The sequence below is a fragment of the Artemia franciscana genome, chromosome 19 (assembly GCF_032884065.1).
Source record: "Artemia franciscana chromosome 19, ASM3288406v1, whole genome shotgun sequence".
NCBI classification, from domain to species: Eukaryota; Metazoa; Arthropoda; class Branchiopoda; order Anostraca; family Artemiidae; genus Artemia; species Artemia franciscana.
The window spans coordinates 20,376,890-20,388,624 of NC_088881.1; the positions used below are offsets into that span (position 1 = coordinate 20,376,890).

Below are 11,735 nucleotides of genomic sequence, written 5' to 3' on the forward strand. Positions count from 1 at the left end.
GGCTAAACATGGGTTGTAGCTATGTTTTAAACATATTTAATGTTTATGCATTATGCAGCTTTATAAATGCTTCTTAAATTTCACTTATTTAAAGCTGTTGCATAGCTCCTCGAAATACTCTCATTAAATTCATTTCAACATCAATATGAGACAGCTGGGGTGTGGTAGGACCAGTACTAAAAAAAGTACAGGGTATTAAAAAAGCACATAACCAATGTTAGCGTCTGAAATCGTTCTACAAACCTTGGTGCAATTGGATTTTTTATATCTCTTCTTTTTTAATGTTGCATTAAACTGGTGTGATGAAAACAAACAAAAAATGAAAATTTACAGCAAGTGAAAAATTAGAAAAGATGGTAGATATAACCTTTCGTAGGTTATATTCGTAGTCAGTAGGTTATATTCGTAGTCTACATTTCCTAGTCAAGCGTCAAGTAAGTCAAGTCAAACATAAATGAAATGATGGTACCTCTTTTTACACAGGGTGCAAATAGAATCATTCCATGGTAAAACTGTTATGCTAAGAGAATAGAAGTCAATAGTATAAATAGAAGGAAAGTGAATCAAAAAAGGAAAAATTGTAACAAAAGAAGAATAGAAGTAAAGTCTTTCTTCGCTTCAAAATTTAACGTTTCATGAATATTTATAAAGTAATATAAATAGAATGATAGTACCTCTATCTACACTGGGAACAAACAGGATGACTGCTTGCGGAAATCGTTGTTCAAGGAAAACAGAAGTCATTGGTGTAGATAGAATAAGAACGATGTAAAAAAAGGAAGTCATTGGTATAGATAGAATAAGAACGATGTAGAAGAAGGGATTTAAAAAAATTAATTGAACGAAAGAAGGATTAATTTCAAATCTAGTATATCAACTAAACGTCATTACTGTCACATATACATATTCAATAAACTAAACAAAGAAGTTCAAAGACCCTGCCGCCCTCACCGAATTTTTTTTAGTTTTTTTTTTATTTCTATGTGTTGGCGGCCGGGCCGGGCCGGTCTTTGAACTTCTTCGGTAAATTTATTGAACATGTAAATATGACAGTAGCTGCGTTTAGTTGATATATTAGACTTAGATTCAGCGCAAGCTTACTATTGCAAAAATGGCTGCAGAATAATGTTTCACATTTTGTTTGAATGTTCTTAGAGCTATAAAATAGTAAATTACCTTCTAGCGATGCAAGATCGGACTAATTTTTCCGATTGGACAAATGGTCCAACATGCAAGTTTATTTAGTCAAAATTTTTAGGTTCAGCTGATGCAGGAAAAAAGAAAAAAGCTATTGGTATAATCTATCAATCAGTGCAAAATAATTCCAATTACGCTTCTAAGCAGTTTTCTATAAAAAATTAGGATCTACAAAAAAATTTGATTTCAATCAGTTTTCTGACTAAATTATACTGCAGGGGATTAATTTTTACCAGCAGATCAGCATGGCTGTGATAATCAAAAGTGCCGCACATGCCATTTGGTCGAAAATTAGTTATGTATGTTTTGAAGGTAGAATCAGCACGTGGAGCCGATTGGTGAAGTCAGAATTGTCCTATCTTCTATCGTTACGATGATAAAAAAGAGACATACGCCACTTTTGGACGTGGATTGCGTAACCAAAAAGAAGACACGTGTCGAACACATGTTTCCATTTTGACCATGGTCCTTTGGACTTTGATATTTGGTATATATCCCTTTTGGCTTAGGAATAAATCATATTTCATCATGATCATCACAAATTAAAGAAAAGAGGAAGGAAGCAGTATTTGTAATATGATCAAGAGTACAGTGCATTCCAGATGTCTCGCACTTGTTGAAAAAGAAATTGAGAGGCAACTTCGAACTCAGCTTCCAGGTCAGAGTTGGGGAATTCATGACAATGTAAAACAGCTGTTTGACGACACATCTTTCTTCAGTCACTGGCTTGATCATCAAGATACGGCCATGGAAATGAACGACAATGATGATGCAGGAATACAATAAAAATCTGTCCCAAAACTTAAGTAAAGCTGAGTTTTTGCCTGATTTTGATCATGTTTCTTGAACTCGATCATGGTTCAGAGCTTATGTTGTGACAAAAAACCTGAGACGCAACGATCAAGCAACGGAAAAAAACGATAAATTTGACGTATTTTAAATTGTGTGCGGTGAAGGCAATCATACTGCCTCCGCAGTGTGTGTTTTGGTCGGCCTCGTCTTCGTCTTCCTTCAGGCTGCCATTGATACACTCTTAAGGGAAGTCTGTCTTCGGCATGCGTAGATTATGACCCAAATATATCCATCTTCGTTTCTTCAAAACTTCGGTCACTATGGGCTGGTTTGTTTTCAAACTGCAGCCGCACAGCTTCATGATGAATGGAGAGACTTTGTCGACGCCCTATGCGCCACCGATGGCTCAGGAGGATCTAAGGTCTAAGGTAAGGAAGGCAATGCCAGTATATAAAATTCAAACCACTTCAAAGATGAGAAACTATCTTATTCAGACACTGACGAAGCTTTTGGCATTAGTTCGGATGAGTATTTACCAGCTGAGGAAAGTTCAAGTGAGAGTAGCAGAAGTGAGAAACAATTTCACAGAGAAAGCAAGAGAATCAAAAAAGTGCAGAACAAAAAGAAAAACACCTGTAGTTAAGACAAATTCTGATGAGCTGGATGAAGGCCTGTTACAGAGCAAGAAAAATTTTCAAGAATATTTCCTGCATTCAGAAGTTCAAAAGACGATAAAGAAAAGTGATGCAAGAAGAAAAACTAACATAGACAAAGCCAAATCGAAGAGCCCTTTTATAGATAAGGAATACTCGACTAACAGCAAAAGGAAAGGTTTTGAAGATAAGAAGTATAAAGGAACAAAACAAAACAGAAGTAAGTATTGACCAGGTCAAATCGAAGATCCCTTTGATAGATAAAAATGCTCGGCTCACAGCAGATGGAAATGTTTCGTGTTATCTATGGAAATAAGGAAGGATATCCACCAAGAATACTGGGCTTTGGATTATGAGGAACCCCTGACCTATAAAAAACCACTAATGGAGCCGGTGAATATTTTCAGGAGAAGGCTGAAATTGGATAGTCGTATATATCAGTTATAAACTGTTTTTTAGCTCTGAAGTCAACTGATAATTGCAGTACAGAACCATTATATGTAAGGGTCTGTCGAAACCGATTTATTTGGACACTGGGAATTCAGAGTACGAAGCGGATGGAGAGAAGCTGCGAGAAGATTAGTCTTTGACATTTCTGGTCAGGCAAAGACGTGCTACACAAAGCAACAGCAAAGAAACAGTAAATAAAGAGCTTACAATTATGCCTTAAGAACATTCCAGCCACATTATCGTCGAAAGGATAGTACAAATTTGAGATACATACCAAGAGAACTCACTCTTCAGTTCCTCCTCGATGATTTTAAGAAAAGCTATCCAACCAAAAATGCCCTAGTGCTTCTTATACCGCTGAGATGCACAGCGTAAATGTATCTTTCATAGCACCAATGAGCGATACCTAGGAGCTTTGCAACACCATGAAAAACAAATAGGAAAATGAACAGCTAAGTGAATCAGACAAGGATGTGATGGAAAATCATGAGAAAATGGACAAAGAAAGCATGAGAAGGGATAGAAAAAGATGCACATCACCCTCCTGTGGTGGAAAAAGCACTGTAAAGTTTTAATATACAAAAAGTACTTCTGCTGCCCACTAAGCCAAAAATCAAGGAGTCATACTGTACTAGCCATCTAGTAGTATTCAATGAGACTTTTACTCCTTTAAAATCATGAAGAAGTGTGCCCAATGTCGCATGTTGCATAGTGTGGCAGAACTGGTTTGGTCTGGTCTCCACGGTCTGGTCAGATGGTTTGGTCTCCACGACGCACAATCTACTCCGTGAGCTACTGGAAGTGAAGAATTTGTTTCCTGGTGTGACAATCCTTTGGCGCCCCCAAGAAAACTGAATCTGTTTAGTACACCTGTTCACATCGTGAATCAGGGCTGGAGACCCAACACCATCAGCCTCAAGTGCCTTACCAAGGGTCACACACAAATGACAGCAGACGTTATCCATGGCTGGACCGAAAAAAAAAGATAAAAAATCAGGCTACTGCCAAGGATCTGAAGGATACAGAATATTTTTTCATTTAGAAAAATGAGAAGTCAACTGAAAAGGGCTGTGGAAAGGATTCAGTCGTGCTAAACAGAATTGTGCAGGCTACTTTTCCAAAGAGTCAGAAATTCCTAGCTCTATTACAGCAATTCCCCTTATCAGCACCTTTCTAAGGAGGGTCTTACCAGCGTCCCAGCTTTCTCTACTTCGACTCATATGGGGTGGGAGTATGTCATAAAGAATGTTTAAAAGGAAATGGAAACTTCATGGGAGGGTGTAAAGAGTGGGGTTTTGAATAGATTAGGATGGAAGAGGAGCGTCCGTAGCTGTATTGGCCTCAGTGGCTTGCTGCTGCGGTGGGTTATTAGTAGTAGTAGTAGTAGTGTTTAAACACCATCAATTTTGCATCCTTCAAAACACGTGGTTAAATCAAATGACCTTTTATTCCCTGACAAGTCAAGCCAAAATAACTTTTTCCGCTTCCTGTTCTTTCAAACTTTTTTTCAACTGTGAGAAAACACCCTGAGCATTGGCTATTCTACTTTTAACATCTTCACTAATAATACTGCCAAGGTAAGTGAAATTGCCCACCTGATCAATATTTTCGTTATCCAATGTCACCTTTTAATGTTATGTTATTCATGGCCTTAGTGATTTAGTCTTCTTAATATTAATTTTCAAATCTATTCTAGCACCTTGAACTCACAAAACCTCTAAACGTTCATTTATTTTGCTCACGCTTTCATCAAGGATGCTTGAATCATCAGCATAATCTAAGTCTAGGAGAGTTGTTCTTCCCTATTTGATTCTGTTGTCTCCCATTGCTTTTCCTGTAGTCTTTAAGATAAATGCCATCAAAATGATACATATAAAGGGAGATAGAACACAACCTTGCTTAACTCCTGACTTAATACAAAACCAACTGCTAAGCTCATTTCCTACCTTAAACGCAGAAGTGCTGTTCTCGTACATAGCACTAATCATTTTAATGTATTTGTCTGGTATACCATACAAGGATAAGACCTTTGCTAAGGCTCTTCTATCAACAGACTCGAACACTTGCTCATAATCTATAAAACTGAAGATCAAAGGTGTTTGACAACTAAGGCGCTTCTCAATTATTAACCTAAGAGTAAAAGTTTGGTCGACATATCCTCTACCTTTTCTAAAACCGCTCTTTTCTTCTCTTATAACTTTGCCTACAGCCTCTCTCAGTCTAAAAAGCATCATATTACTGAGTAATTTGCTACCTACAGAGACCAGACAAGAACCAAATAAGTTAATTTTTTATTAATTTCTTCTTGTAGATTTGGGTAGAAGTAGCCTAGATGGAATTTTGAATTAACCACAACAATCTTTTCTCGTTGCGGAATACGACGAAGCGTAAACTTGTTTTGTCATTATTTCAATATTCTGACTTTTGCGTGTCTTGTGCAAGTAAATCTTTCAGAGTTAAAAAGAGATTTTTTGATTATTTTGTTCATTATATTTTACTTTTGTGTGATTCGAAATTCTTTCAAGAAGTTATGCCAATGATTGTGTTCCTTATTTTTTTGAATCAAACAATTATATTACCTGAAGTCCTGGGGTACAAAAAGAGAAAAAAGAGATTATGAATAGGTAGAGTCAGTAGACGTCGAGTTTCAAAGTGCTTCGATGAAAAGATGCTATTTAAGGAAATTGGATACCATGCAGGTTCTTGCAATTGATTTCGGAATGAACCAAGGGAAAGAAAAAAGGAAACCAGTGTGAAAAAGTATGTGTGGATCAAGTCTCTCGCACTTCAACGGAAAGGGGATCGAAGGTAAACTACATATCGAGACGAATCTCATAGACGGCTCTATTGACAGTGCGAGCAAAATGGCCAGATTCTTTCAGGTCTTATTGCACTTCAGAATGACAGCAAGAGGATTATCTTATGGAGTTATAACATGGAGAGATTGCTTTTTTTTCTATTTTTTCTTTTTGTCAAGGAAAAAGGAGATACACGCCACAAAATAGAACTTTCGTTAAAGTATTTCGCAGTTCAACCGAACGGAGGTCAAAGATAAATTACATATCAAAATGATTCTCGGAGGCAGCTCTATCTGACAGTGTAAAAAAAAATGGCCAGATTCCTTCAGGTGTTGTTGCCATTCAAAATGACGAAAGAGGATTTTCTTACGGGGTTGCAACATGGGGATTTGGCCTTTGTCTCTTATTTTGCCAAGGAAAAAGAAAATATGCGCCATAAAACCAAATGATTTTGAATTCGCTCGAAATGCTTGAATTTAATTTATGTCACTGGTTTAAAAGTTGGTTTAGAAGATTGGTTATCTCCATTAGCCCTATCCTTCAGACGACCACAGCCAACAAACTTTTTTTTGTTTTTTGGCTCTCCTGAAAAGTTACAAAAATGGCATATGTTTAATTATCACAGCCGAGGCAGATTAAAAATTTGCCGTAACAAGACGAATTTTTTTGATAAACTGAAAGTTGAATAGATATCCAAGTCGGAAACGAGCCAGTGAAACCAAAATGTAGAGTAAACGTTGATTGTACCAAAACAGTTCCAAAACGTACCGCATCGAACCAGGACCTCCAAATTTTACCAAAAACGGCAGAATTGTACCACCTTGGCAACTCTGAAGGTGAGTCCAATGGTAAAGTTGAAATGTTTCTATATGCTATATTTTCTGATACATGACTTAGTATTTACAGGTGTAAGGGGATATTTTATCGGTCTTCCACCGTCAAAACCTAATACGGACATACTAGAATTGCAAAACACAGCTGTTGCGGTTGGCGAAAAACGAAGCAGTAAAAGACGCAAGAAATGATATTAGGAAAATCGATGGACGAAATTGACCCTGTATCTTCATCTTTTTCTTTCGTCCCAAAAATTGAAAGAAAAACATTATTTTGCTTGATCTTAAAAACTTGAAAAATGTCGAATTGGCTCTTGATAATCTCCGTCTTCAGACCGCATAAGTATTAGTTGTCATCGAGAAATGTTTTTTGATCATGAGGCAGATGTTGGATGCACTTTTAATAGACTTAGACGACAAGATTTGTTTAACTTTATGTTGGACTTTCGCGTCATTTTCTTTTTTTGTAATATTTTTGTTATGGAAGATTTCTCCGTTTCTTCAAACGAGTTTCAGTTGTAATCCTTGGATATAGCGGATCGATCTACTGACCAAAATTAGCCTAGTCTGATTAAAATAAGAATGACACCTTTTCCCAGTATACATCTTTGCTATTATCACCTTTATTCTTCAGTAACGTTTTTTTAGAAGTGACTAAGCTCGTCGTATAATTGGTCTTCGATTCCTTTCAAAACACTTTCTGAGAAAGAAATATATTTCCCAGCAATCTAAACGCTTTACGGCTTCTGGAAACTAAAAAGGATTTCTTGGTATATTCTTGTCGTTTCTCAGAAATAGGGGACATTTTCTAAGAAATAATTGCGAAACTTTAAATTGGAAATATGGAGCTATTTGCCGTTCCCAATAAATTTTATGATAGATGTGGGTTTGAACTCTTCATAAAGACTATTCGATTATCTGATTATTCGACTTATCTCAACTTGTAAAGATTCTTAATTTAAATACTGGAGTAGACACATAAGCAGGGAGAAGTGGGGATCCTTTGGACTCATACTTTGCGCAAAATATCAGTGTATTATGGTTTATGCTGTATTTTTGGCAAAATTCGTCTATTTTGACAATTTTTAAAATCCCCCCCTTAAATGGTAGTATTTACTGGGAAGCAAAATTTTGCGTCGGATCTCAAACTGTAAACCGACTATCCGATTTAAATATACATTTTTCTTTAATAATCCAATTGTAAGAATCTGGTTTTCATTTACAATCCTGCAATTATCGATATTAATCTGAATTCTCGAATTGACAAATGCAATACGGGCAAAATCGTGGAATTAGATTATCAGAATATGCGGAATAAATGGGATTTGTGACAATTCGAAAATCTACTCTTAAATATTTAACCACACAAACAATATAAAAGGCATCATAAAACAATATAAAAGTAAAATTGGAAATGTTTATATATTTAAATCAAAATTTTTTGGTACTATCAGTACAAGGAAACGCACCTATAAGAAAGTCAGGTTTTAACTACGAATTTTCTGCTAAAATGTCATTATGGCACTTGGTATTAACCAAGTGACATATATCAATCGCAAATTCTGTCGGTCTGTCGGTCCCGGTTTTGCTACTTTAGGCACTTCCAGGTAAGCTAGGACGATGTAATTTGGCAGGCGTATCAGGGACTAGACCAGATTAAATTAGAAATAGTTGTTTTCCCGATTTGACCATCTGGGGGGGGGGGGGGGCGTGGGGGGTCCGTTCATTCGAACAAATAGAAAAATTGAAGTATTTTTAACTTAAGAACGGTTGATGAGATCTTAATGAAATTTGATATTTGGAAAGATATCATGTCTCAGAGCTGTGTTTTTTAAATCTCGACCAGATCTGGTGACATTGGGGGGTAGTTGGGAGGGGGAAACCTAAAACTTGGAAAACGCTTAGAGTGGAGGGATCGGGATGAAACTTGGTGGGAAAAATAAGCACAAGTCCTAGATACATGATTGACATAACCGGAACGGATCCGCTCTCTTTGGGGTAGTTGGGGGGGGGGGGTTAATTATGAAAAATTAGAAAAAACGAGGTATTTTTAACTTACGAACGGATGATCGGATCTCAATGAAATTTGATATTTAGAAAGATACCGTGTCTCAAAGGTCTTATTTTAAATCCCGACAGGATCTGGTGACATTGGGGCGGGAGTTTGGGGTGGTGTAACCTAAAATCATAGAAGACGCTTAGGTTGGAGGGATCGGGATGAAACTTGGTGGGAAAAATAAGCAGAAGTCTTAGATACGTGATTTACATAATTGGAACGGATCCGCTCTATTGAGGGGGGGGGGCTAATTCTGAAAAATTAGAACAAATGATATATTCTTAACTTACGAAGGAGTGATCGGATCTTCATGAAACTTAATATTTAGAAGGACCTCGTAACTCAGATTTTAAATCTCAACCAAATCCAGTGTAGTTGGGGGGACCGGAAATCTTAGAGAATACTTAAAGCGGTGATATCAGAATGAAACTGGATGGGAAGAATAAAAACCTGTCTAAGATACGTGACTGACATAACCGGACCGGATCTGCTCTCTTTGGTGGAGTTGGGGGGGGGGGTAATTTTTAAAATTGAGGTATTTGTAACTTACGAAAGGGTGACCAGATCTTGATGAAATTTGATATTTAGAAGGATCTTGTGCTTTAAAGCTCTAATTTTAAATTCCGAACAGATCCTGTGACATTGTGGGGAGTTGGAGGGGGAAATTGGAATTCTCGGAAAACGTGAAAATTGGGGTACTTTTATTTTACGAATAGGTGGTCGGATCTTAACGAAATTTGATATTTAGAAGAAATTCATCTCTCAGAGCTCTTATTTCAAATCCCGACCAGATCTTTTCACATTGGGGGGAGTTGGAGGAGGAAATCTTGGAAAACACTTGGAGTGGAGGAATCGGGATGAAGCTTGATGGATAGAATAAGCAAATGTCCTTGATACGTGATTGACGGAACCGTACTGGATTCGCTCTATTTGGGGGAGTTGGGGGGAGGGGTTCAGTGATTTGGTGAGTTTGGTGCTTCTGGACGTGCTAGGACGATGAAAATTGGTAGGCGTGTCAGGGAGCTGCACAAATTGACTTGATAAAGTCGTTTTCCCAGATTCGACCATCTGGAGGGCTAAAGGGAGAGGAAAAATTACAAAAAATTAGGTATTTATAGCTTACGAGTGGGTGATCGGATCTTAATGAATTTTGATATTTAGAAGGACATCGTGACTCAGAGCTCTTATTTTAAATCCTGACCGGCATTAAGCCTCTTATTTTCCTTTTTAAATCAATCTATTGATTCATAGAATTTTGTTAAAGCTCATACCATATGATCTCTTGGATCTTAGCTCTTCTTGCCTCGTCACACGTGCCATATGAGCTCTTAGCTCTTGTTTTCATTTACTATTTGTGTTGAATTCAGGGTCGTAACCAAGGGAGAGTTTACCTGCCTTGAGCTACCCTTGCCTGAAAAATCTTCCTAAAAAGACTCCCATACTATGTCTGCGAGAAGACATTCTTTGGGTGCCCCCCTTTGAAAATTTTTGGGATATAACCTTGGCCGAATTCCGGATTGTAAACGATAATTTAGATCTTGGGAATTAAAATTCTTTTGTTTCTATCCAACACAAGGGCGGATATGCGAAAGCAAGTGACCTGAGTCCCCATTATTGTAGACAAGTTTATAATTACATGCAGTGGTCTCGATGACCAAGTAAGGCAGCTTGTTTCCGAGTAGGATATACGCAAACCACAAGCATATAAACTTATTTTCTTCGTACGGGATCTTCAAAAGATGTATTGCGTTGTGGGTAAATAGTGTAATAATAAAGGATTGAATATCTATTTTTTATTTTATTTTTTTTACCAGTATCTATTCATATTATTTTAATCATGTTAATTCTTTATAATATATGTTACTATCCCAGTTTTGAATTAGCGAAAAAAATATATAAAATGAAATTGGACTCAGTTTCCTTTTTCCTGAATCTGTTATTTTGAAATCCTTTAAAAACGAAACTAAGCGCTACCTGAATTTCTTTTTTTCCAAAATTATATGCATACAAGTACATAATTCAGTTAGAGTGAACATAAGAACTGGCAAATATTCATAAGATTTTAGCAGCTTTCTTCCAACGAGAGAAAACGTTTGATATCACCCCATCAGATTTGATGAAGTTATGTATGTAATATTAGCCTTGTGGAAGTTGGATATAATATAATAGATTAATTCTATTAAATAGGTCGTTTTATGGGTCTAGTCTAGATGGTGATTTTAATTATTAGTTTTCGTTATATCAGTAGCAGACTCTCAGTTCTTTTATCGAGCTTTCAGTTTTTAGAAAAAAAAAGATCAAAAATTACAGTTGTGTATAAAAAAAGATAAAAAAAAATTCTGTCGTGGTCGATTGTTATTTTTCTTGTTATTTAGGGATACATTTTTTTTTATGCTTTAATGTAAGGCAATGGATGGGGGTACAGGTGCAATTTTGCTTAGGAGTGAGATAAGGGCGTTTTTTCTTCTTAAAATACTCACAAGGCAAATAATCATAAGATTTTAGCATTAGATTTAAATTTTAGCAAGATTTTAGATTAGATCTTAGACTCCACAAAAAAAGACTAAAAATGGTACCAAACAAGGAGGAACTTTCTGAAAAAGTAAAAAAAAATATCGCTGAAATGACAAGCCTGCTTCGCACACTAATCTGAGGTATAGACTTTATTCCTGATAAATTTTATCTCTCTGATTGATTTCTAGAAGATTTAAAAACCATCTTAGCATCCCTCTGAAGAGATACAAATGTTAAGGCAATTATTTGATTTAAAATTAATTTTTGAAATTACAGAGGTGCTTATTCAAATCCAAAGCACTGGTATATGTGGTTCTGACATTCATTATTGGCATCGCGGAACTACAGGAAGGTTTACTGTAAAAGACCCTATGGTATTGGGTCATGAAAGCAGCGGTAAAGTTGTTAAAATTGGACAAAAAGTTACAAGTCTTGCCGTAGG

At 36.5% G+C, this 11,735-nt stretch overlaps 1 protein-coding gene across 5 annotated transcripts in view; it reads left to right on the top strand.

Annotated features, from left to right (window-relative positions):
* LOC136039398 (sorbitol dehydrogenase-like) overlaps nt 1-11,735 on the top strand; it is a 92,588-nt gene that overhangs the window by 16,229 nt on the left and 64,624 nt on the right. For all 5 annotated transcript variants that reach the window (XM_065723101.1, XM_065723099.1, XM_065723102.1 and 2 more), the window contains one exon: nt 11,570-11,731. In XM_065723101.1, coding sequence (XP_065579173.1) covers nt 11,570-11,731 — 162 coding nt within the window. The remainder of the gene's footprint in view (nt 1-11,569; nt 11,732-11,735) is intronic.